This window comes from Theropithecus gelada, chromosome 14 (assembly GCF_003255815.1).
Source record: "Theropithecus gelada isolate Dixy chromosome 14, Tgel_1.0, whole genome shotgun sequence".
NCBI classification, from domain to species: Eukaryota; Metazoa; Chordata; class Mammalia; order Primates; family Cercopithecidae; genus Theropithecus; species Theropithecus gelada.
This window is the reverse complement of record NC_037682.1, coordinates 97781988-97809846: the sequence shown is the minus strand read 5'-3', so window position 1 is coordinate 97809846 and position 27859 is coordinate 97781988. Positions and strand designations below refer to the sequence as shown.

Here is a 27859-nt window from a genome sequence, read left to right as displayed (position 1 = left end):
AGGATAGTAAAAAAGTGGTCTTACACTTGCAACATGGTCAGTCCCCTAAAGGTGACCTGCAAAGGTGTATACCACACCAAGATTTTGGCTCTACTGCTTAAGTACTCAACAAATGTTACTTTTTTCCCCCTCTCTAATGTTGGCTCCTTTCCAATTTTCTTTCATTCAAAAATGACCCTAAAAGTAAAGAACAGCGACTATGTACTCATGGGCAGGAAAATTCCTCTGAAGCCCCACACCTTTTTACTTAAAATATGGGCAAATTTGCATGCTACTTACAATGTCTGTAACACTTGATTCTTTCCAAAACTTCAGGTAAAATGAATGCCTCTAAATGACCAACTGCTATCTTTTGATGAGTTACTACCAACACACCAGTGCCTACTCCTAAGTATGTATACTCCTTGAGAAGTGTGGCTTAAGTGAGCCCAATTATTCTGACACTGTTGCTACTTCTAAGTAGCACACAAAGAGATTCCATCCTAATGTTTCAATCCTCATAGGGAAATGTAAGATTTAATCACAAAACACTATACATACACAAATAGTAAGTGCATAAGAGCATAAAATTACAAATATTGGAGATTATCCCTGGAAAGGGAAAGATGAAGGGGTGGTAACTGGGAGGTAGGAAGTCTTCAGCTGCATTTGTTTCATTCCTGAGAAAAGATCTGAAGCAAGTATGGCAAAATGCCAACATGTGTTAAACCTAGGTGTTGGTTACTCGTCATATTTCATGGAATAAGCAAAAGTTACATATAAAGGCCTCTCCTTCCCTGCCCCAGGATTGCTGGTTGTTAAATATTTACCAGCAGCACACCACTAAGTATAGTGGTTGACTTAGGTTCTGGATCTAAAGATCTGAACCTAACTCTGACCAAATAACGAGCTTCACTATTCAATGAATATATACCCTTTAGTAAGTTGTTCAAGAACTTAGTAACTTACTTTCCCCATCAATAAAACTCCAAAGAGTTATGAGAATTAAATAGCCTGATACACAAGTGCTTAAGATGCAAAATAGCTTCTAATATAAATACCGTAAGACATATGCAGCAGTTACCTGACATTAACTGATAAACTGGAAATACATCCAAAGACCTTTGCCAATCCCAAATTCACAACACTATGAAGGTGTATTTATTTACCCCATAAAAATAAAATCCATCATCATGAGCTCTCTTCACATCCTCTTTAAAAGTACTGATACTTGGAGTTTTCAGGAATATTTTTGACCAAAGATATATTTGCATATGTGTATTTATAAATCTATCTGGTCCTCAAGTTCAGATGGTAATAGTTCCACTAGTGAGGAGCTGTTGAGTTACTCAATCCTAACTGGATTTTGAGTTTCAGATACTGAATAGGTAACGATTCTAATTTTGATAGTGAAAAATTTAATTGAAAATTTATCCAAGCCTTTTAAATTTCTGAGTCTGAAATGGAAGAGACACAAATACACAGATTCATTTTAAAAATCAATTTATGAGAGTTCCTGTGCAGGAAACGTACTAACAGAGACCAATAAAGCCATACATTGGTCAGTATGTTATAATTCGACCCAGCAGACATGAATATGAAGCAGCATGTGCCAGCCCAGCACAAAACTCAGCAAAATGCAGCATCAAATACTTGGAAAAAGTAAGTATGAATACAGAGCTAACAAATGGCTTCATGTGGAGGGGGATAGGATAATAGGTTTAAGAAACTAGATCCCCATACTACTCTGCATAGGAGGATTGTCCCTTCCTCTTATAAGTCTCAAAAAATATAACTCCTATGCCCACTTTGCTCTCAAAAAGCTATTCCACATAAATGGAGTAAATCTAAGAAGTGAGAGATAGCAATGGGGAAACAGGGAATCCAACACAGGGGAGACAAACAATCCCCAGGATCATAGCAAAGGAGATCTCAGGATTACAGCTGTACACCAGCCATAGAAGGCAGAAAGTCCAACTGGACAAAGCAGATTGCTCTAGGAGTGATTTTTTAAAAGATGAATGAAACTGATGGAATAATCGTTATGTCTGAACGTTAGAGAAGACATTCAAACATATGGTAGAAATCTATGCAAAGTCAATTAACTAAAGGAAATAAAAATTAGTATATGGTAAGGATAATACATCAATCAGCTGTACACAGCAGTTACATAATCTCAATAATATACACATATTCTTAGTGCAATCACAGTCAACAATGTAAATACTGAATTATGATATAATTATGCTGGGAGGAGAAAAGGGGATAAAAAGGGAATATGCAATGCTGGGAAGCAGAAGAGGGACGCTTTGAGAATCAAAGAAACAATGCCTAAAATTTAAAAATCAAGTAAAAGCAATATAAGCCTGTCATTTGGAGATATGGTAATAAATAACAACAATAAAAAACAAATAGCTAAAAGAGTTGAAAGGGCTTGCCCTGGAGACAGAAAATGGAAGAAGTCAAAGTAGTGGCCTTTTTCCTTAGGAAAAAAAAAATCTTACAGATCTATTCGATTTTTTAAAGCTGTATACACATGAAACTTTGATTAAAAGTAATAGAAAACCTAAAAATTAAAAAATACAAATCCAATACAGCGTCAGGCTCATAGAAATTCCATAATAAACGTTCATCTTTTTTATTATTTTAATGACAAGACAAAGTTTTTCATATCACCATTACACTCATGCTAGGGGTAACAGTACTTCTATTATAAATGCTACTTGACCTTTATTTTTACTATGCTTGGCATAACTGGGCATGCTTAATAAAATAAAAAAAATATATAAAACATTCAATTTCTTTTTTTTTTTACTAATCAAAGTACCTAATTTTATACAATTTGCACACTTTTAATGTTAGTAACAGAAACAATGAAATTATTTTATTTCTTGATACTTAAGAGTTTAACTCCAAGACATGCACTACAACCACATAATATATTTTTGTCATCAATATGATGGTCTTGGCATCTTATATATTATGTTCACACTTTAAATTAAGTACTACTTGCTAAAAACAAAAACAGGTAAAGACAATGAACAGACGGTTCACGTTAAGAGGAATAAGAAAAGCCAATAACAACGACATATCAACCTTATTTGTAATGAAAGAAATACAAATTTTAAAAGTGACATACCACTTTTTATATTGGCAACAATTAAATAAAAAAGAATACCTACAACTGACCAAGGAGTATTCTGGCAGGGGAGGGAGGTCACACACATATAGTACTAATTAGAGAGAGAAATTGTACAATTAAAGCCCTGTGAACCAGTCAAATCAATCATTCCACTTTTAGAAACTGTCTCAAGGACATAATTAAGCATGTACCTCAAAATGTACAAGGACATTCACTCTGCCACTGCTTGTAGTAATAAACTGCAGATAATCAAAATGTCTAACAGAAAAAAATGAGTAAATTATGGCAAACTTTTCTTATGGGAAGGCAGTGGGCTTCCAATTCCATTCTCCACACCTAGTGTAGCTTCTTTCTTTTCAACAGAGTCCACTTCTAACAGACTAAAAATGTCAGACATTGCCTTTCTCTGTAATCTGATCTAAGTCAATGGAAACTGAGGGGAAATCTTCCGGAGGCTTTTGTTAAAAGTCTTCTTCATGGATAAAACAAATGAGAGAATGGCCTTTTCTGCCTTTGAGATACAATTTTACGAAGATGTAAAACTGAAGTAATAGCAGCAGCTCTTGTGATTGAGAGGTGGATTAGCCTAAGGCAAAACAAACCAACTGAGGTCAAGGCAAAAAAAAGTGTGTCTTTAATGACACCACTGAACCCTGTGTTATGTTAAACAATGTCCTAGGTTACTTAGGCCAATTACATTTGGACACTGTTACCTCTGGCCAAAAGCATCCTAACTTGTATTAGCTATACAACAGAGTATGTTAGAACCACAAAAAGTTATGTTAGATGTGTATTTATGAACAGTAGATGCGCAGTTAAAAAAATTTACAAAACAGTATGTTCCCATGTTTTTAAAAATCAAATATGTTAATATGGATTCATTTGCCAAGAAAAAGGTCTGAAAAGATACTCAAGGTTTTAAGAGTAGTTATCTTTGAATGATAGCATTTCAATGTTTCCTTTTGCTTATGTGCATTTTCTATCTTTCTACAGTTAGCATGTATCACTTTAAGATTCCACCATCCTTCCTATCAATTCAATGCAATTTAGGAGAGAAAGAGGTGAACATGTATTTCAGTGAGCTATCTTGAACTGGAAGTCTACTTTTTTTTTTTAATTGGAAAAGTTTCTGTTCTTTAAAACTTTTGTGAAGTAAAATTTGATACTAAACAAGCATTCATTTTTCAGCAAATACGGAAGATTACAAACAGTTTTCATTTCCCTTTGTTCCTCAGGGAATCATCATGACTTTGTACCATTTCGTATTGGAATTTCTTCTGTGAAGCAAAAACAGTCCCAAAATGAAGGATCTTCGGGTGTCATGGGAACAGCAGATGATATTAAATCATTAAAGTTGAGAATAGTAAATTGCCTCTGGGTTGGTTTGGAATCATCCTGAGATGGAACCTAAAAGGGAAAAGCAGATTACCTTACTGTTATATTGCATGTTAATCTTATGATCAATTTCATAATAACGAAAATAAGTAAGACCAACTTACATTTTAGTAGTATTAAATGACAACATAGTAGGATTCCTAGAACACTGTATTTATTCCTTATATTAGTGTTGCCAATACAACAAATCAAAAAAATATGAAACAGAAAATCTGATTCTTGAACTTTTTTATATAACAAAAACCTGTAGCATTTAACATGTAGATTTACTGGGCCCCACATTCAAAAAGTGTGATTCCGTACATATAAGTTAGAAGGGATTCCAAAATCTGTAACTTTAACAAGCAGTCAGGATGTTTTCATAGAGGTGAGTGAGAAAGTGAACTTTTGTGAAATACTACTCTAAAAGGTGGGTCGGATAAAACTGCCATAACTATACAGAGATATATACTTCTTTAGGAAATTATTTATTCAATACTAAATTTAAACTGTATCTTACTCTCTGAGATAGAGTCCTTGTTCACAACTGAACCCAGTGTAGACCCTCTTTAATATTCCGCACATTCTAGTATAAATAGTACTTGGGTTTTGTACAGCGCTTTTAACAAGGTCCAGTACTTACTTTATATGACTGGTCTCATAGCTATGTTGTGATATGGTTATCTCAGTTTTATGGATGGGGAATCTGAGGCTCAGGAAGAGCAAACAATTCAAACAATTTGTCCAAGCTCAAAACACAGGTTAAATGGTAGATGTGGGCCTGGAACCTAAGTTTGTGAACTGTACTCTAGTCTTCCCAATATGCCACTGTTGCCTAAATAGGCTCTATTCAGGGAAATAAAAAGTAAGTACTGAATGTGCACGTTTCAACAATTATAAAGCTCTACAAAAACAAAAGGTATTTTTGCAGGGAGTGTGAAGCTGAGATTTAAAAACAGAAGGACCAGTAACCTGGGTTAGAACATCTTCCGATAACAGATGTCAATTTTAACGTGCCATCCCTTTATAAGGAAGATAATCTATGGAGAATTCTTAATCCTTTGATTAATCTATCAAAGGTATGGTGTGTTGCCTGAGCTACTTTTGTGGAAGTAACGATGCATATATATTGATCATGCTACATTCTTTCATGTTGATTTACTAAAAATAATGGCATGCATGTAGTTTTCATTAAAACATACCTGTTTTCCTTAAATAATGATACTTCCGCAGAATCACAATTATATGCAAACTAAGCGTCTTTGACCCTAAGTTTTTCCCCCCGCTTGCTTACCAGGTAATCGGATGAGAAAGTATAAAAACATTGTGGCTGAAGAACTGAAACTGATATTATGCCACAATATGACACAAGGGCTCTTATATGTTTGACACTGTAACTTTGGGAATAACTTAGGATATTACTTTAAAAGGAGGAGTGGATTCAATTCCCAAGGTAATTCCATTATGCATCAACCTTCAACATGGTACTCTTACATTCAACACAACCCCAATTCACCAAGAAATAAACCACCATTAAGATGACTAAGATAATCTTGAATGTCTATTGGAAATATGAGTAGTATGACAGTATTACCACATTTTTTATTACGTTTGTTGTTGTAATGCTTCAGCATATATGAATGTGAAGAAGTGGGTAACATTTTTTTTTTTTTTGAGACAGAGTTTCGCTTGTTTCCCAGGCTGGAGTGCAATGGCGCAATCTCAGTGCACCGCAACCTCTGTCTCCCAGGTTCAAGCGATTCTCCCGCCTCAGCCTCCTGAGTAGCTGGGATTACAGGTACCCGCCACCATGCCTGGCTAATTTTGTATTTTTAGTAGAGATGGGGTTTCTCCATGTTGGTCAGGCCGGTCTGGAACGCCTGACCTCAGGTGATCCACCTGCCTCAGCCTCTCAAGGTGCTGGGATTACAGGTGTGAGCCACTGCGCCCAAATGCTTTTTAAAAATGTTTCTACAAAATCCCTAGTGATCTTAATATTTGCTAATAAAAAGTATTACTATATCTATAATCTCAAAACTCTCTAAACTGATATAAGGCAAATGACTATTTCCATCAATAAAGAGCAAACTTAACATTGATTCATGCTATTTAAGAAAAAGAGAAATCCGAAAATCTTACATCCTGATGTTTAGATCCATTGGGTTTCCTAAGAGCTACTGCAACAAAATGGTGCTCATCTATTTTGCTTTCCTGAAAGATAAAAGGTAAGTAAATATAGATTATAAAATATGCAAACCTAGATGTAGTTTTATTTACATTTTCTAAATCTCATTCTCTCTCTCTCTCTATATATATATGTACGCTCACACACATGCATATATATATTTCCCCATCTCCGCTAAACCACTTTAGAAGTTACATACATGCGGGCCTTTACTCTTAAATACTTCAACATGTATTTCCTAGTAGGCACATTCTCTTACATAACCACATCAGTTAATAACTTCAGTAAGTTTAACATTGAAACTATACTTTATTAGCTATATTCCAAATTCTGTGAATTAATTCAAAAATGTCCTTTGTGGCATATCCCTCCTTCAGAACAGGAGCCCAGTAATGGGCAAGTAGGGACAAGTATCGCATTCAGTTGTCACGTCTTGTCAGCCTTTCTTTTGTTTTTTTATGACATTAACGTTTTAAAGTACAAATTCCCCCATATCTGCTTTTTATTAATAAAATTTTGCTCATTTGGGGCTTGTTTGATGTTTCTTAACGAGTGGATTTAGGTTATGCATTCTCAACCAGAATACCACATAGGTGATGTGCCCTATCTAGAGGTACTTGATAGCTATCTGTCCTTCCCTGGTGATGTTACTATGTATAATAAAGTACAAGGTTAAAAAAAAAAAAAAATCAGGTTGCAACATTGGTATGTAAGCATTTAGTTAACTACATACTATCATGTATGAAAAATCATGGTGGAAATTTATAGATAAAACATAACCAATATGCAATTTTCTATTTTCCCCTACATATGAGACAAAGGGGAAGGAGGCTTTAAAATGTAATATATATTGAGACAGTCACCAGAAAAAATTATGAACACTTAAAAGCTGAACAAACTTTTCACTGAAAAACCACTTTACTAAAGCATTCTTCCATAAAACGTCAGAAGAAACTAGAATTAGAAATAGTACTTAGGGAGCTTTCATTTTTTATCTTCTTCTTCCTATCTTCATACCTTCAGGTACCCAAATCAGCAAAAAGTGAAATTCAGTAAGGATAAATTTAACATATGTTTAAAGAGGAAAAATATAAGACTAAGTGTCAGAAGATTTACTATGTCAAAATTATCACAAAGTAAGTCTGCTATGTAGCCCTTTTCTGTTTTCTCTTTAAACAAACAAGAAAAAAGTAACCGGAATGTACAAATTTAAAAATATCCAAAATAATTTTTCAGAAATCTAGCATGTAAGATATAGTTTACATGTATAGAATATTTCAGTAAATAAGAATCATGCTTAATGTATAATTAGAGGTGTATGTACACTAACAATTGATAGTTGGACACTAAAGAATGTTAACTAATGGATGTACTGTTTTGAACATTTCATTTTTAAAATTTTTTGTAGAGACAGTGTCTCAGCCTCCCAAAGTGTTGGGATGACAAGCATGAGCCACCACATCTAGTCCCTAGCAGTTTTTGACCCAGCTCTCTTTTTCAAAATGCTTTCTGTCCTTGGATACCAACAGTACTCTGTTACACCATTTTGGTCATTCTTTATCAGTCTCCTCCACAAATCAGCCTTTGAATATTAGTATAGATGCTCCTCAACTCACAATGATGTTATATCCCAATAAACCCACTGTAAGAAAATATGGTTACATGGAAAATGCATTTAATACACCTAGCCCACCAAACATCATAGCATAGCATAGCCTACCTTAAATGTGCTCAGAATACTTACATCAGCCTACAGTGGGCGAAATCATCTAACACAAAGCCTCATTTATAATAAAATGTTGAATATCTCATGTAATTTATTGAATACTGTACTGAAAATGAGAAAAGGAACGGTTGTGTGGGTTCTGCAAATATGAATTCTACTGAATGCATTATCACTTTCATACTGTCATAAAGTCAAAAAAAGTTGAACCATCATAAATTGGGGACCATCTATATTCTCAGGGCTCTATTCTCGGCCATACTTCTAACTTCTTGTGGCTTCAATTTGCACTTCTCTCTTCACAGATTCAATATATAGTTGCTCCTTAGGTAATCTCATAGTTCCAACTTCAAATCCATGGTTTCAACTACCATTGACATAATGGTTATACTTACAACCATTATAATATTTTTCCTCTAGCCCAGCCCTCCATTCCATTCACCTATCTGACATCTTCACTTAGATGTTTGGTATCTCAAACTTAACATCTCATTTATTTTCTAGTATTCTGCATCACAATAGATTATCTTCTAAGTCAGAGAACTGCTCTACAGCCCATTTGCTGGACACAAGCAGGACCAATCACAGTATAATGACCGGTCTGGAAATAAACAACTAGCCCAAGCTAGGTCAGAGAGTCCCTTCTCTAGGATTTTTGGACTTGGAACAGAAAGTGAGTTTACCAGTTTGTTTGGGGTTTTAAACTGTAAATTGTTGTAAACTGTAAATTGTTACATGCAACAACAGTATGTTACATGCAAGAGTCATGTTTTCTGTCATGTAGACCAGAGAGGCTGAGAAAGCTGGTGTATAGAATGAGAAACATGGGTGGGAGAAAATTGAAGCCAAAATGTAGAGAAAGGCAAAAGTAGGAGACAAAAAGAGCTCTGAATATTTCATCCCCTAATTCTAGCTAATACTGGGGACAGCTGCTGAATAACTCTAGTAACCTATAATACTGTTTTGGGGGGTTTTTTGGCTTAAATTAGTGTGTGTTGGCTTCTCTCACTAGCAACCAGGAACTGCTAGTGACAGAAACAAAATACAGTAAGAGACCAAAATACTTAACTTGATCAATACCTTGCAGGATCTACCAGCCTGATCTGGAATCTCTCTTAAATACCCTCATTATGGCCCAGCCAAAGTGGCTGCTTTTGGCTGTGCATATACATGCAAAGCTCCTTTTCAGAGCCTCTTTTCTTTTTCCATTCTGAACTCACAACGACTCATCTTTCAACATCTTTCAAGTATTAGCATAAATGTTACATGCTCTCATAGTAGCCCTGATTTCACTTTCAGAGCAGCAGGACTGGATTCAGTTGTGTCCACATTCAGTGACTAGCCTACCCAAATCAATCATACATACACGCATAAAAAATAGAAATTCTTAGTTATAACAATTCTAATAAATTTCTTACCTCAAATGCCCATTCTTTTTCTTCCTCTCCATCCAGGAACAAACGTGTTTCTTTATAAACTTGGCCTATATCCAAGTTCAATGGAGATAGATCAAATTCAAGCCGCTGCAATTCAAATCCTAGTCCAACACCAATGGCTTTTATGAAGCTTTCTTTAAGTGCCTAAGATACAGAAAGACATTTTCTCTTAGAATTCAGTGTACAAAAATTTTTCATAGAATCTACAGGCCCAACAAATAGGGAGTTTCAATGCTATGCTACATTACAGCTATATGGCTCTAAGCTTTTTTTTAAAAAAAACCCTTACAGCATGAAAACAAACCATCCACATGATCTTAGGGCAAATCATTTAAGCTCTCTGTGCCTGTATCCCCTTGTACGTAACCTGCGATCATGATAACAATACCTTCCTCATAGGGATGTTATGTATATTAAACTAACTAACTTATAAAGAGCTTGAAGTAATGTCTTCTGACATGTAGTAGTATATATATCAGTGTTTGTTACATAAGACCTCATGTGTATTAGTTCCTTTATGACAGAAAACATTATTTATAAATCATAATGTTTTGTTTTAGCTTTAGGTACTTTCTAACTGAGCATTACATATAGGTTAAATTTTCTTAAAATGAAATGTCATTATAATGTAATATATGCATAAAAACCATAACATTCTCAAGCAATCTACTGTTTGGACACTACTGGGTAACCAAGGACTCTGATTTTAAATGAAGATAATGGAATCATTATAGACTTTTGCTTTAAAAATTAGAAAGAATTATACCCAATTCCTATAAAACATATCCAGCTGAGTCCATTCATCCTTAAAGCTTCTGATTGTTTCCCATTCTTTGTTGGTAAACTTTCGTTTCATAATATGAAAGAATTCTGGAATTGAACCACGACCTGTCAGTTAAGGAAATAAGAAATTAAATAGCAGTTCTATTAAAAAATAAAAAGTTGCTCTATTACTAAAACTGTTCAAGACAGCACCCCCCAAAGATCTAAAGGGCAACCATTCTTTTGAATACATTTAAAATAATCCTAAACAAAATCTCAGCAAGTCAAAACAACTTGAAAATTAAAACAGTAAACACACTATGACAAGCAGTAGTTAGCCCAGAAATATGAGTACTTTAACAGGAATTGGTGATATTCTATAAATTATTACTTAAGCAGGAAAACCATATGGTTGCATCAATATATGCCCCAAAAAGTTTTGATACAATTTAGCAGCCAAAGCTGTTATAAATCTTAAATAACAGGAAATTTCTTATATAAAAGGGTATTTATCAGAAGCCCAATTAAAATACTCCTAAAGTAGAACTATATTATTCTAAAGTTTTATTTTGTTACGTAACAGAGAAAAAAAGGGAATAATTATTTTACCACAAGTTTTGGAAAATTAGCAGAAAGCTGAAAACTGTTCTTTTATTCTACATTATTGCCACGGCTAAAAAATTAATACTTACCTTCTTTAAATGTTTTCCAACTTGTTTTCTAATATGACTTCTTCAAATAAAAGATTTTCATTATTCTTTCATGGTTGCAGTTGCAAAATAAGCTCATTTAAAAAAACTTGAAACATATCTTTAGTGCCACTATTTCATAGATAACAAAATATTACATAGCATTCGAAAAATAAATGACAAAAGATACAACCCAAAGGATCTCATTCCCAGAACTAAGGGGTAAAGTACATGTTAAAATTCATGGTAGGTCTCTAGTATTGAATTTTCCCAAACATTAAAATTATGTGTTTGTGTGTCTTTACCACCAAGCACAAACTTTCTATCATCATTCATTTTATATAAATATGCATAATATGTATAAATATTTACACAAATATGTATTCAACTAATATTAAAAACAAATTGATCACTGTTCTTGCCTTTTATACTTACAGCCTAATGGGCCTATCAGAGGTAGGTGAACCACAAACATTTACTAAGTGTATACATGAATGTTAACTATTATATGGTAAATTACTTCCTAAATATTCAACTGCCCTGTATCCTTAGTTCATTATTACATTATTTTCCAGAAAACCTTTTGAAGGTAATCCCTTTGAGGATTCTGTTAATATGGGCTTACTCAAATTCTCACTTCTAAAATAACCAACTCCAAAATTTGACATTCTGAAATGATTAACACAATTCTTAAAGAGACAGCTGATACAACACTCTCTATGGGCATTTCTTATGTAAATAAATATGTGGAGAAAAAAGATGTTGAAGATGTTGAATGTCCCCTTCTTAATACTTCACTGGCATTTAATGACTAATTCTCTCTATGATAATTCAACAATTAGAATTCCACTAAAAGCATACAAGTGCTAGGTACCACGAACCACATGATGAGCAAAACAGACATGGTCCTTATCTTCATAGAGAGTTTACAGTTTCTCCTGCAGCAACCAAATACCTTTCCCGCATTCATCTCAAGGGTAGAATATATTAAAAATTGGTTCTCACGAAATATTTATGATTCTCCCAGTACCCCCGCTTCAAGAGTCAAAATAGTCGCCTCTTAGTTCATCAGGAAGTATTTCTGCTGATCTTGTTGCTGATATGTGGTACTATGGATCAAAATAAGGATCCTCATTCATTTTCAGGCACTGAGATATTAAATTGTGATCTTAAGAGTTCAATGGCAAGAAATTCTTACCCCTTTTGCAGCCATGGATCCCTTTGATTGTTTGGTGTTTACTCCTCAACACCTTCCTGAGACTAACATTAATAGAAGCCCCTCAATAAAAACTGTTTTGTTCAATGCATCAATAGTATATACTGGCTTGATAAATAACATCTTAAAGAACACCTTAAAGAAAGTAAAGACAGAAAGCTTCTGAAGTAACTAACGTAAATCTGGAAATTTTAAACATTGGGGACACTATATCTACAAAAATCATAAACTGTTTCCTGTTGAATGGATTTTGGCACAAACTGCATATGTAACAATAATGGGAGGAACAAACTATCTTTGGTTTGGAAGACTGCATTATGTATTTTGAGTGAAACTGTAGTTGTAACAGATTAATGTCCAAAAAATCTGCATTTAAAAAGATATGCATTTTGTCATCTATAGTGTCATTTTGCTTGCTGCTTTCTTCAAATTTTATTTTTATAACCTCCAAGAAGCCTTCTGATTTTTAACTAAATAAGATGGGGCAATCAAGGAAAAAAATTTAAATAAGCATGCTATTAAAAAACTGATTAACATAAAAGGCAATCAATCTGGCACAATCACTAGAAAGCAATCACATAACTCATTATGTTCAGTCAAGAAATACCGACATGAGTGCATTTTCATATACTTTAGAGCATCTTATTTAGACCACAAAATAAAAATTTGACAGCAATAGGAAAAGGTGATTTTGTAAATATTCGGCCAAAGCACAGCAGCGCCACACTGTGGCATTATGGTGGATATACAGTGGGCATACACTCTGTTAAGTGTTAAATACAGTTTACCTCAGAAACTGGAATAAAGAAAAATTGGTAGGAAGAACAGTGAATTTGTCCCTTAAGCTATTTGAAGACAGCACAATTACTGGACATACATGTTGGCAAGTTCTAATACTACCATTACATACACAGAGAATCATCAGTCAAGCTGAGAAAAACCTGATCCTCCATCTTATAGCTTGACCATTAAGGAGAGCAGTGTTAAGATATTGTATTGTGCAACGATTAACTAATTAAGACCACACAGAAACTAATGTTTTATTTTAAACACAGTAGTAACATACAACAAAATCATTTAGATCTAATGCCTTGAGCAACTATCGCTGGCCTATGAAAAAAAATTCTAGTAGTACCAGAACCTCAGGGCCTACCCACATTAATCCCCCCTCTCCAAAACAAGGTTGCCAATATGTATACATAAATATGTATATATAACAGTACTTCAGCCTTTAGGTAAATGGGCTGCCCATTTTTGAGGCACGTGGAAGGGAGTTAAGCAATGCCCAACTATGTGCTTGCTTCAAAGTACCAAAATTTAGCCTCAGATAACAAATCATATTAGAAATTCCAATAGTTTCACTTTCTAAGTACTGAACTGTATATAATAGAATTATATATAATTTTGTTTCTATGAGAAGTGACAGTCTTCTAAGATATGAGTTAGTATGTATATGCCGTAATGCTTGACTTATCAGCTCATTTGTCCAGGAACTTATCCAGACACAAACCTAGAATAACACAAAAATATCTGAGCTGCCAATATAGGTTTCACAAACTACATGCACAAAGCCTCTTGCATGTTACTATCAAAGGATGTACTTATATTTAAGCCCTCAATTCGTGAAGTACAGCAGAAAAAGCACTAGACTGAAATACGACAATCCAGGTTTGAGACTCACCATTTAGGCAGTCCTAAACTTCAGTTGCTCTTACACTGTTTACCAACACATATAGGTATTAACACACAGAGGCAAGAAACAGGCTGATAGAGCTAGAACTACTGGGCTGTGAATGTTATCCTTTTAGGAAGAACTCCAGAGGATGAAGACGACGACCAACAGGACAGAGCAAGAAGCCTTTTATTTTTGGGCTTTGAAACCTAATGAATTTACTCTGCTGGGCTTGGAACATGTTTGAGAACCATGACCCCTTTTTACTTCAAACTTCTTTTTGGAATGGGAATGTCTATCCTATGCCTCTCCTACCATTGTATTTTAGAAGACTTGTTTTCCGCTTTCACAAGTCCACCCATGGAGAGGAATTTTGCCCCAAGAAGGATCATACTCCAGTTTCACACATAGCTGATTTAGATGATTGAGATAATGAGATTTTGCCACTTTTTGGGTTGATGATATTAACACTTACATGAAATTTAGAGCTAATGCTGGAATGGGCTGAGAATTGCTGATGCTGGGACGGGGTGAATTTACTTTGTATGTTAGATGGATATAAATTTTGCAGGTGGCCAGAGAATGGACTCTACTGGGTTGAAGGGTGTCTCCTGAAATTCATGTCCACCCAGAACCTTAGAATGTGACCTTATTTGGAAAGAGAGTCTTTATAGATGTAATCAAGTTAAGATCAGGTCATACCTAATTAAAGTGAGCCCTGAATCCAATGCCTGGTGTCCTCACAAGAAGAGACAGACACAGAGAGGAGACAGAATAAGTCATTTGAAGGTGAAGGCAAAAATTGGAGTGATGTAACTGCAAGCCAGGGACTGCTAGGAATGAGCAGAAACTAGGAAGAAGCAAGGAAGGATTCTTTCTTGGAACCTTTAGAGAGACCATGGCCCTGCTGACACCTTAACTTCCAGCCTTCCAGAACTTAAAGAGCCTTCTGTCACTTGAAGACACCATGTTTGAGGTACTTTGTTAGGCAGCCTGAAGAAACTAATATACACATAGATACAATTTAAATTATACATAAGCACACACATTCACGTACCCTTAGGAGCTTTAATTTTATGTCCCTGGAGTAAAATTTTCACATGCTGGTTCATCACTTCTTAGCTACAGATTGAGTATCCCTAATCTGAAAATCTGAAATCCAAAATGCTATAAAACTCAAAGCTTTTTGAGCATCAAAATTATACTCAAAGGAAAAACTCAGGGGAGCACTGTGGATTTCCCACTACGGATATACTCAACCTGCAGGTTATTTATTTAACATTTACTTAACATCTCTATGGCTGTTTCTCAAATTGTAAAATAGGGACAAAGAATTGGGCAGATTAAGAATAAACATGTAAAACGCCTGGAACTATCAAGTACCTAATAGCTCTGAGGCTGCTGTGAAAGTCATTGTTAAATGTGTATCTTCTTTTGTCAACTGTTTTTATGAAGTCCTTCCTATATTCATCAAGTAGGGCTTAAGTGGTTTTCCCGTTGATGTTTAGAGGGGCATTTCACATCTTAACAACATTAACCTTTGTCTGTCAAATTTGCCACAAATATATTCTCTGGTTTGTGAAAGATGATTTAATATGAAATCATATCTGTTGACTTTGTGGTTTCCTTTTATCATTTTAAGCTTCAAAAGCCATCTTTTCAGAAGTTTGCTCAAATATACAATTACACTGTGTTCTAGTAAGTGTTAATAAAACTTTAATTTTGTTAGAGTTGAGGCAATGACTTTCTGATATCACTCATAAAAAATGGTAAATGGGCTATAATTTTTCTTTTTGTTAGTTCTGTAAATTACATCCAATACAGAGTTTCCCAAACATTAATATGCCTAACAATCAACTGGGAATATTGTTTAAATATAGAAACCCGGCCGGCCACGATGGCTCACGCCTGTAATCCCAGCACTTTGGGAGGCTGAAGTGGGCAGATCACCTGAGGTCAGGAGTTCAAGACTAGCCTGGACAACGTGCTGAAACTTTGTCTCTACTAAAAATACAAAAATTAGCCAGGCATGGTGGCAGGTGCCTATAATCCCAGCTACTCGGGAGGCTGAGGCAAGAGAATCACTCGAACCCAGGAGGTGGAGGTTGTAGTGAGCCAAGATTGCACCACTGCACTCCAGCCTGGACAACAAAGAGTGAACTCCGTCTCAAAAAAAAAAATAGTAACCCTATTGTACTCTCAGAAATTCTGGCTCCCACATGTCTGCAGTGATTTCAAGGAATCTGTATTTTTAACGACCACCCTAGCTGATTTTGATATCCTGATCAAAATTTTAAAATTCATGCTATGGTCCTATTACTATGATAGAAAAGAAGTCTAAGACTAAACGGACTCTAGTTTCAAGATAAATTTTTTTATTATTTGGATACTAGCAGGACTGTAGCATTTTCCAGAAAATTTAATTCTGATATTCTATGTACGATTTCTTCTCTACTGTAGTACAATATATATAATTTCACCCATTTTTAAGTATACAGTTCAGTAGTACACAGTACATTCATACTGTTGTACAATCATCACTACTAACTGTCTCCAGAATTTTTTATTCTTTTTTAAACTGGAATTAAATCTGTCTAATCCCAAATCTTGTTTGTTTCTTATCCATTTAATCTGTCATCTTCTTCAATAATATACATTTTCATAAACCAAATCTCTATGTTCAGTCCTCTTTATCTCCTTATTCATTCCCTTTCATTCCGGAAGTTTTTCTCAGATTTATCCTATATACCATTAATTCAATTTTCTGTAAAAGCTAGTCTATTTACAGGTTCCTATACAGATTCTTTCAGTACTGACGTTTGCGAGAAAGGAGGATTAAGGGTTTTGCAGGGGACAGAGTTGTATGTTTTTAACTTGAATTTAGTAATAAGGACAATTTTCTCTTAAAATTAAAATTAAAAAGGTTCATGGAGAATTTTTATCTCAGAGAAAAACATTTCTTCTAAGTCTTTTAGCTTTTGAAATTTTCTCATAACTTTATAAGTTTTAAAAAATCATTTTACATAGCTGGTTTGTTTTTAAAGGGATTGAGAGATATTTGTTTTAAAAAAATAAGATTCTGGCAGGGCGCAGTGGCTCACGCCTGTAATCCCAGCACTTTGGGAGGCCGAGGCAGGCGGACCACGAGGTCAGGAGATCGAGACCATCCTGGCTAACACGGTGAAACCCCGTCTCTACTGAAAATACAAAAAATTAGCTGGGCGTGGTGGCGGGCACCTGTACTCCCAGCTGCTTGGGAGGCTGAGGCAGGAGAGTGGCATGAACCCGAAAGGCAGAGCTTTCAGTGAGCCGAGTGCCACTGCACTCCAGCCTGGGCGACAGAGCCAGACTCCATCTCAAAAAAAAAAAAAAAGATTCTGCTACATGTATTTTTCTGTGATGTGATATTGGCCGGGCACAATGGCTCACGCCTGTAATCTTAACACTTAGGAGGCTGAGGCAGGCAGATCACTTGAGCCCAGGAGTTCAAGACCAGCCTAGGCAACATGGAGAAACCCTGTCTCTATTATGATATTAAATATATATATACATATACATTCTAAGTCCCTTCAGGTTCATATAGACCTAACTAATTCTTTTATTACAGCTAATAATTATCTGTAGAATGCATCCACCATTAATTTATTTAACCAATTTCTATTAGTAGCTTCAGGTTTTGTTGTTATTCATAAATATTTTGGATACAGTACCATAAACAAGATCGCTAAATCAAAGACTATGTGTATTTTCAATTTTAACATTATTTTCCAAAGAGCCTGTAGCAATTTCTAGTGCTTCCATCTATATGATTGTTCTTTTCCGACATTTTCACAAGCTCCAAGTGTTTTTTTCCAATTTTCTGCAAATCTGATGGGCATCTCATTGTTACTTTAATTTGCATTACTCATCATTAAGGTAATAGCTTACTGACTACTTGAATTTGTTCTTCTGTAAGGTGCCTATTAATATTTTCTAATCACTTCATAGAAGCTCTTTATATATTATGGATATTGACACTTTACCAAATTTGTTATAAGAATTTTCCTTATTCTATTATTTATCTTTTGTATTTGGTTATATTTTTGGAATATAATTTTTTAAAATTTAAATATCGATTCTTTCTTTGATAAATTCTGAACTCTGTCTTGTTTGAAAAGAATTCAGAAAAAGATTTACTTCAACTTGACCTATTTTGTCCTAAAATTATAATTTTTTTTTTTACTTTTAAACTTCTAATTCCTCCAAATTGGTGTATATAGTATGTTTTACATCCACATGACTAACCAATTCTACCAGCACCATTTAATAAATAATCTTTTATTCACTGAATTGAAATATGTATATATCCTGGGCTCTAAGATTAACTCTTCTAGTTGTCTATTCTTTCACTAGTACTATATACTCTTTTTAGTTTACAATGCCTAACACAAGTTTCTGAAACTGGTAGGGCAGGATCCTTACCATATTTTTCATATTCCTAGTCATCAGTTCTTCCGTAACAACTTTAAATGTATGTAACCCAGTTTCACAAAATTTTTCAAATTTTGGTATCTGCAAATTCTTTTAATAGGAATCAATAAAATCTCATACTGAGGTCATATACTGTAGAGAGCAGTGGTTAAATATATGAACTTTTACTTTTTAGTTAAGTCAACTTGGACAAATGTCTTAACCTTTTATACAAAATAACAATAGTACTTACACACTAGTCTTATGAAGATGAAATAATACCTATCAGCCATCTAACATAGTGTCACGCACTTGTAGGAATTGCTCAATAAATACTAGTTACACAATCAAGTCGTACTGACAATGGAAAAAGACCCACCTGTAACTGGGAAGGGGGAAAACTCCTTGAGGGTGGAGACTTGGTTTTCCAGTAAGGAATTCAGAGTACAAAGTGATGTGTGACTTTCTAAAACTACTTAAAGGTTTTAAATCCCAAGTGCATTTAAAAAAAAAAATTCAGCAAAGTTTATTTTAAAAATGTAAAGCTGAACATGTAAAACCACAGGGGGAAAGTTCTGGCCCTTTCCCAAATTTCAGTCATAATTTTCATGTATTTGGTCTCTCTTATTTTGCCTTACTTTGTAAACATGGTCACAAAACTAAACAATTCAAAAGTTACCCTTTATGCTCAGCACTTCAAACACCTATAATGGTAGAAAAAATTAGAAAACGAAGGGAAAACCTTCATTTAAATTAAGATGAAGACCAGGAAAACACTATTCCTCCTAAGAGTAAGAATGTACCGCCCTGGCATTTACAGTAGGCTATATACTAGATACGTTCTCTCCTACGTGGCCGCAGCCAACAGTGGGAGAACAGGTAGAGGGAGGGAAATGAGCTGCACTCAGTAGAAATGGTTAATGCACCATGAAAGAAAAAGATTCTCTAAGTTCCTACAGGATTCTTACCTATAGAACAAGACGGAGTAATGGAATTGACTCTTTCAATGCACTAATGATAACCTCCAAAGCCAACTCTGTCTTTAGAGTTGACAATCTAGTAATGATGCTTAGTATGAAACACAGTACTTTCCTTGCTGCTATCCTAAGTTTTGACTACCATCATTTAGCAAGACTCTTAGGAAAAATGCCTTGCTCAATCTCCTCACTTACTACAATAAGTATAGCAATTCAAAGAATCTCCAATGAAGCAAATCAGTGTCGACTTCCCATCCTCATTAAGAAATCATGCTGTGTCCATTCATGCTTCAGAAATCAGTGGCATGGTAACAATACTAGTGACAACTGGAAAATCTCTCTTCTTTTCTGTGTTACTGGACATAGCAATAGCTTTTTCACAACAAAATAAAGAAAAAGAAAAGGCCTAGACATTGTGATTAGTCAAATAAGATCAACTGAAAAAAAAAAAGATGGCGGAGGGAGGTCTAATAAAACATAATTAACAGGAAAACTAAATCTGAAATTTTTGCTCAACTGTCTTTCCATCATTTATTAAAAGCTTCAGTTATTAATTACTTATTTATCCAGCACTGACCATAGCCAACACTGCCCATCAAGTTAACTGGTAATAAAATCTGTTTCTCAGAGGTATCATTTCCAAGCAGATACCAACCCACTGGGCCAATTTATTTACCGTGTAGTTGTGCTGACTGCATTGTAAAAAACAATGGCCTTTCCATGTCTGATTTTAGAAAAAATTCCTATAATGACAGCAGAAAGCTATAAGAATATATGGGCTAATTCCTATGCTAAGAATCTTCTATGGCAGCAATTTTTTAGAGTAAGCCACCTGTATCCCTGTTGAATACCAGATCCTTTCCTAAGAAAAATGCACATGTACACATCATACAAAATGTAGCAAACAATTTCAGGAGGTTAAACAAAATTCCTTGAACCTTATCCAGGGAATCAGATCAACAATCTGTCACAAGGTTTCCAAAATCACTAGTAGGGCCTTGTTCTGAGCAAACCTGAGAATAGAGTTATACTGGAAAGGTTTATGAGTACCTAAGAGAAAGAGTAGCTAGTAGGAAAATGCAAGGTAAGGACAATAAAAGCAAAAGGGAGAAGAGATTCACAGCTACACTGAAGCCTACAACAGCACAGTGTTTGTTCATTCATTTGACAAATATTTTACTATTATATACTAGGCAAGGTACTAAGAGATGTGATAGTGATTAAACTCTGATGCAGCTAACATGGTTCTTGCTCTCACACAGCTTTTAAGTATCAGGAAAAGATAATCAACCATCCTGATGAATAATCAACTGAGACACATTACTGGAATAAGGAAAATACATTTTATGAGAGCCTACAACAAAAGAACCTAGCTTACACTGAAGGCTCACAAAGCTTCCCTAAAGTAAAGTTAAGGTGAAATCTACCAAGTAAATAGGAGTTATCTATGCAGAAATGGGAGTGAGAGAAACTTAATACAAGCCTCACAGACTGAGAGAGCCACATATTCAAACCACATATAGTGCAGGCAGTATGGAGACTAGACAGTTTTACTATGAAATTAGGAAGATGTGGCTTATTTTATTAAAAGGTTTCTTCTTAGCCTGTTACTTATCTTCTGTAAAAATAGCAGTATATGCATCATAGGGCAGTTGAGAGAATTAAATCACAGAATATATCTAAAGCTCTATGTAAAATGCCATGGCACATGGTTAAGTGTTCATTAAATATGACGACGACAAGTGTACAGTAATTAAGAGAACCTGCATTTAGTATGTATTAAATTGCCTGGGTGTACATTCAACGTCACCACAAATGTTAGTGGTCCTTAAAGCCACCAGTAACAAATTTCTAAGGCAATACATAAGCAACTTAACTATTTTAATAATGTTTGCTCCTCATTTTTACTTGCATAAATGGGCTAAAAAGAGCTGTATTTAGATACAGAACAAAGAGTCTCCCGTTGGTATCCACTGGGGACTGGTTCCAGGACCCTCCTCAGATACCAAAATTTGCGCATGCGGCCCTGTGGAACCCGCATATATGAAGTCAGCCCTCTATATCCTCAGGTTTCATATCCCACAAATACTGAATCTTGATATGCGTTTGTTTGTGGATGCAGAATCTGCGGGTACAGAGGGCCAACTACTGAAAAATATTCCCAGGAGTAGACTCATGCAGTTCAAACTTGTGTTGTTCACGGGTCAACTGCATATGTTATCTCTACATAAGGACTACAATGCACTTTACGATTGAGATTCTTTTTTAAAAAACTAACAATTTGACTGAAAAATTGTGGTTAATGTTTAAGTGAAATAAGTTGAAGCACAATTCAAAAAGAATTTCACTTTACCTCTAGGCAAAGTATTATATGGATCACCAGTAATAGATAATCTATTATTTATTTGTAAGTCTGTAAATAGGCATGGAAATATACCCTTTTCAGATTTATGCTCTCCATTACCTTTGTGTACTAAGCACATTTTCTCTAAACTTAAATATCTCTAATACATTTCCTGGCCTGAGATTACTCAATAGGTAAGAACTGAGGCATCAAGACATTTAACTGCTGTACTACAAAAATGAAATGTTACCTGGAAAACTAGTCTTCATTATATCAATCCCAACTTGCAGCTCAGGCTCAGCAGCAAGCACCGCATAGTCCCCTTGATGAGAGATGTTAAAGTTGAAATTCGGGTAAGGATTCGATGAGTCCTTTGCAAGAACTGGCTTTCCTTTTGCAGTTCTTTGCAAACGAATATGATTCCAAGGGATATTCAATTTCTCTGCAACCAATTTCCTTATCATCAGACGACCAGCCTGTTAAGTACATAAAACATTTGGTATGTACTGATGATGTCTGCCAAAGATACAACCACACTACGTGTAAAAGTATTTTTTTTTTGCTTTCTAAAATTTTCATTTTTAAAACTTTTCAAAATACTTAAGGATTAAACACATGTTAATTTAAACTTAACCAATGCTTAAGTAGATAACAAGTTAAAGCCCGCCCTAACAATTCCCTCTCCTTTGCTAGCGACCAAAGTTAACAGCCGGCATCCTGTCAGTCTCTTCTGGATTTAAATATATGTGCATTTACATGTTTTTGCTAACTCTACATATAAACACAAACATGAGATTATACTTACGTAGTATTCTGCCACATATAAGCTTTTAAATTTATAAGTATTGGGAATTATTTTATGTCTGTACACATCTGTCTGGTCCATGCAGTTTTAACTGTAGCATATTTCATAATATTATTTCCCCTTTATTGGACATTTTAGGCTGGCTCTAGACTTGCTGTCATAAACAACTCTGCAGTGACAGCCGTCCTGTATCTACATCTGCGCATATGTATTTCTAGATCCCATATATTGATCACCCAGCTTCAACGATTAGCAAGGCATGACCTATCTTGTTCTGCTCTCTCCCACCTCCAAATATTATTTTTTAAATAATTACTAAAAACACACACACACAAAAAGCAAGAATATAAGATGACAAAGTATGTATTTTTAAAAATATCTTTCAGGTTTTTTTCTTCTTCAATTCTAACACTGACTTTTAAAAACTGCAGGCTTTTAAAAGTAGTTCATTTCACAATTCCTTACAAATTATAAGTGTAAAAAATTTTCACCAATGTGCCTTATAATTATCAACTAGTCAACATTTCAAACAGAAAGGTGTTTCAATATGGGACATTTTTAAGAAAGGACTGTCTTTTAAATGATGGTAATTCACGGTTGTTTCAAATTGCACCATATTGTAGAGATTATTTGTTTGGAAATCCCGTTTTCCATTTGTTGCTTCAAAATAATAGCTAAAATAAATCTACGTAAAATACTGTTTCCCATGGCATCTAGTGAGGAAGGTATCCTCTCCGGCTTCAGGTTCATTGGCTTCAATCCCGTGAAGCGCAGGGCTACGAACTATATCATACTGTCAATAATTTCTAGGGCCTACCACGTGCAGGGAGTCCTCGGAGAATGGTGGGATATTTAACAGGCAGAATAAGCATGGGTTATGAACCCACGCAAAGAAAAAAAATAACATTTAAAGATAAAGACATGAAAACATTCATTACAGAAAAACACAATTTTGTCGGCCTTCCTTACACTTATTTCACAGTTTAGGAGGGTCTCCATTTGAAATAACAGGGGAAAAGAAAGAATTTTTACAGCCATCGCGGCCTCCGAGGCGGTTACAAAGGCCGTGGAAACCAGGCCGTGCGTCGCCCGCAACTCCGCAGCGCCGACTGCTGTCGCCCGGACCGGCCACGGGCTCCACAGCGAGAAGGTCGCCGCCAGCGCGGGAGTGTGGGGTCTCCACAGCCCGGCCCGCCTCCCCCAACATCTGCTTCCTAGGCTGTAAATACCAAAAAAGACCTGTAGTACCATGGCTGCCTTAGCGTCCCGGGCAAAGACGAACTGGCCAATGCGCTCCTTCTCCTCGGGCTGAATCGATCGCACTGCCAGCAGCCATTCGGCTCGGCTAGGCAGCCAAGTGCCGCAGGAAAAGGCCCAGCGCACGCCCTCCATGGATGGCACCAAGCAGAACCGTTTGGCAGGGAAAACCATACACTGCAAGCGGACCTCGCTGTTACCTCGGGCCTGATGGCGGGGTCGCAAACGTGGCCCCACCCCCTTCTTCCCGGCGTCCGTGCGCAGGGGGCGGGACGTCGCTACGCAGATGGGCACGTGGCCCACCGACAGCCCTCCCAGCCCGCCCCCAACTCAGCCACCTCCTCTCGGAGAAAGCAGCTGGGGGCGGAGACGGAGATCAGCTCTGCGCTTTGCGGCATTGTATGGCGTCACGTAGGCGTGGCTTCGGAGGAGAGCGAAGGGCGGGACCAAGGCCAAGAGCCCGGCAGTTACGCCACTCACACTTGCGGAAGAGTTGACGGGACAGCGGTGCAGGCCAATCGCAACCAGTCCTCTGGAGGCAGGGAGACTGGGGTGGAGATTTCGGAGACTGCAGTTGCAGGTGGGTGAGCTCCGGGGTCTGAGGGAGGAGTGGGATGGTAGCCTTTATTCTCGGGGTCTGGGTTGGCCCCTGTGGCCCACAGAGAAGAGAATGTCCTTGGCTTCAGCTGCTTCGTGTACGGGGCACGAGAGATTTCCACATCTAGGAGGGGGTCTGCAGTGGTGCCCCCTGGAGTTGTGCAACGCGGCAGCCCTGAGTTGCTTCTTTCCCTACCCCCATCCCCATCGGCCTAACACCCACCCTCACACAGTATGTTCCCGACCCTTAGCAGCAGCCAACCTGAAACCCTCCCTCCGAAGGCCGAGCCGAGGCACTACCCCCAGTGCGGGACTCCGACCCCGCCTGAATCAGAGGCTGCCAGCGAGCAGCTGGGCTAATGCTGGCTTTTTATTTGGGGCGATGAAGCGACCCAGGTGCTGTTTTGCTATTGCCAAGCCTGGGCTACAGCCCTAGCGAGAAAACAGGATTCCATTGTTGAGGCATCAGTGTTTCCATCATGACAAGAGGTCCTTGCTCTAGCCGCAGAAACAAGTAAATAACTTTACTCAGTTATTTTCTCAGACTTTGCGAAGGGTCATATTGATGTATGTCTGTTTCCTTAGTTGTTCCGTGTAGGCTGTTGTTGACTCTCGTATGAAAGCCCACGCGATCCAAGTGCCCTGCAGGTTTTGGTCCAGGGAAAAGTTGGTCTCTGCAGATGACTGTAAATGACTACCTGGAGGTCGATTAAAGTGCAGTACTGCGGGATTCAGCCGATTTCCTTCTTCCTCTGACTGCCCGGAAATATCTGCCAAAGGCCAGCGGTACTAATTAACACAATTACCTGCCTATGATTTCTGTCCTATTTAAGATGGGTTCTATTATGTTTTTATCTATACTTGTCTTCATTAACTTTTCGTGATATCATAAGCCCCCCAAATCCCTCGAAAGTAGATGGGATTCTGAGCACACACACAAATTCAGATCCCCAAAGGACAGTAAAATGAATTATTGGCTTAATATATCATCTTAGCTAACCAAAAGCCTGTGTCAGCTGCCATACTGAAAATCTGGTTACCAGCTGCAGGGAGCTTACAGTCTGGTAAAGCAAATAAATCATATGCACAAAAAGTAAAATAAGAGACAGTGTAAAGATATGTAAATAATACTAATACCCATATCAGCAATGATCATAACTCACTTCTCCATTTTTAACTAAGAATCATATAACTTTTCCTTCCTGTCATTTTAAACTGATTTTTGTAAGTTTGGTACATTAAGTTTCTGTTTCCAAACACTTCTGTGTACGTTATTGCGCATGTTCTGTGTACTAGTTATTACTGATGGAGACAATGAGCTCAGAAAGAGAATTTGTTTAAATTTAGGAATTCATATCCCATTATTTTACCATCGAACAAGAGCTCTGTGTATTACATCTATGGACCCTAATACACAGACAGTAATTTAGGGATTATTTGTACTTGGTCTAGAATGTAGAATATTCTCCCCTTCTCCCATTATCACATTCCTTGTTTTCTCTGTATCATTCAGGCCCAAATGTCATACCAAACAAAATGTCTTCGTTCACCCAGTGTAAAATAGCTCACTCTTCCCACTTCCAAACCTCAGCCCCAAACCTATTACCCTCGTGAACATATTTTGTAGGTTTGTTGAATCCCCTTCCCTGTGTGCTTTTAAAAATTCTCCAGAACTTAGCTTAAACCTTCTCTTAGGGCCTACTTCAGAGTACCTTTTTCCAAAACAGTATTGTTTATATAATTCATTTGGCAGTTATTCTAGTATTGCCTTATGACATCTCTCCTATTGTCCTGAATTATTTGCATGTGTGTTATCTTGCAAAATAGAATGTACAGAACTTGAGAGGGAATGTCATGTATACCTTTTACAAATAGTGTACATGAGTAAATATTATTAATGACTCCACAATAGATTTATTACTGCTTTTTATATTCTATCTGCCTTTACTTCCCTCACTTTTATTAAGGAAATGTAAATATGCAGTTTATAACTTGCTTAACTGTATTAAACGAACCCAACAATTTTATTAAAATATTTTTTATTGCATTGGTCAGGGGAAGAAGAGGACTAAAGTAATAGGGGCTCACTCAGTCTAGAATGATCATCTTGCTTGGTGCCGATCTGTGGCTTCTTAGCAGGATTCTGAGGGATTCATATTCTATTTCCAGCTCTACCACCAATTGTCTGTGTGACTTTGGTCACACAGGATCCTATGTGTGACATAACCTCTTCCAGGTATTAATATCAATAGAAAAGCATTATATGAGTCATCTCTAAGTCTAGGTGTTTTTTAGATGTATTCACTAACTTTTTATTGGGTCACAAACTTTATTCTACCTGAAACACTTTTTTTTTTCCCCCAAGACTTATTTGAATAGCTCCATAATTCTACCAGTTGCTCAAGGAAGAAACCATGATGCTGCTTTTCTTTGATTCCCTATATCCAATCCATCTCCAAGTGTTTTTGGTTTTACTTCTAAAATACAGCTAAATCCATTTGTTTCTCTTTATTCCCACTGTTAACAATCAAGTATAACCCACCATCATTTTTCATCTGAAATACTAATCAGTTTTCCAGCCTGCCTGAGAAAGGGGAGCACTCTTTTCCAATGTCTTCCATGCCATAAGCACAACCTGCTTTCAGAGCTAAATCTAGAAATCCATGCCCTTAATTCTCATGTTATATTGCCCTCTAATTAGACTGAGAAGGAGAGGCCAGTAAGGTAGGAAACCTGAAGAATGTTGTGGCATAGAAACTAAAAAGATGAGTGTTTCAAGGACTAGTTAACAGTATGAATATTCCTAAGAGGTGAAAGAAGATGAGGAAAGAGAAGTGAGAATTTAGCTTCAAGATGGTAGTGTGGTGACATTGACATGGGCAGTTTTAATGGAGTAAAAGGAATTTTATTGTAGTGAGTTGAGATGATAACTGGAGGTGACGCTACCACAGAGTGTCCTTTAAAGTTTTTCTGGATTTAGGAAGTAGAAAAATGGAATGGTAGCTGGAGGAATAAAAGGTCAAAGGATAGATTTTTGTTTGATGTTTGTTTAAAGAGGGAAGATACTAGAATTTGCATGCTAATGGAAAATGTCCAGTAGGGTGGGAGAAACTCTTAATGTATAAAAAGGAAGGGGGTGTGTGTGTGTGCGCGGGGGGGCAGGTGTTCACCATTCTAAAGTAGACTCTATCGTAGAGGACCTTGTCTGTGTTGTTTTTAGCTGTATTTCTAGTATCTAGAATAGTGCCTGCC

General features: G+C 36.4%; 2 protein-coding genes across 4 annotated transcripts in view; one reads left to right on the top strand and one right to left on the bottom strand.

Moving 5' to 3' along the window:
- Nucleotides 1–2589: 2589 nt before the first annotated feature.
- AASDHPPT (aminoadipate-semialdehyde dehydrogenase-phosphopantetheinyl transferase) lies at nucleotides 2590–24413 on the bottom strand. The gene is made up of 6 exons (XM_025356016.1): nucleotides 24002–24413; nucleotides 22199–22424; nucleotides 10606–10727; nucleotides 9822–9983; nucleotides 6635–6706; nucleotides 2590–4528 (listed from the first exon to the last, which is right to left on the bottom strand). Exons 1-6 carry the CDS (start codon nucleotides 24182–24184, stop codon nucleotides 4364–4366), a joined length of 930 nt encoding a protein of 309 aa, XP_025211801.1. The 5' UTR covers nucleotides 24185–24413; the 3' UTR covers nucleotides 2590–4363.
- The window catches only part of KBTBD3 (kelch repeat and BTB domain containing 3), a 23733-nt gene continuing 20003 nt past the window's right edge, over nucleotides 24130–27859 (top strand). The window contains exons 1-2 of one of the 3 annotated variants that reach the window (XM_025356014.1): nucleotides 24130–24590; nucleotides 25193–25393. The gene's annotated coding sequence lies outside the window, so the exon portion shown is untranslated. The remainder of the gene's footprint in view (nucleotides 24591–25192; nucleotides 25394–27859) is intronic. The other 2 variants (XM_025356012.1, XM_025356013.1) reach the window with 2 other exon arrangements.

Bases quoted from the DNA above. Each gene is read 5' to 3' on its own strand.
- AASDHPPT (XM_025356016.1), bottom strand. From the start codon at position 24,184: ATGGTTTTCCCTGCCAAACGGTTCTGCTTGGTGCCATCCATGGAGGGC. The intron at 6,707-9,821 runs GTAAGAAATTTA...TTTATCTTTCAG, and splicing joins AAAAAGAATGGGCATTTGAG to GAAAGCAAAATAGATGAGCA. The intron at 4,529-6,634 runs GTAAGATTTTCG...TTTCCCTTTTAG, and splicing joins ATGGATCTAAACATCAGGAT to GTTCCATCTCAGGATGATTC.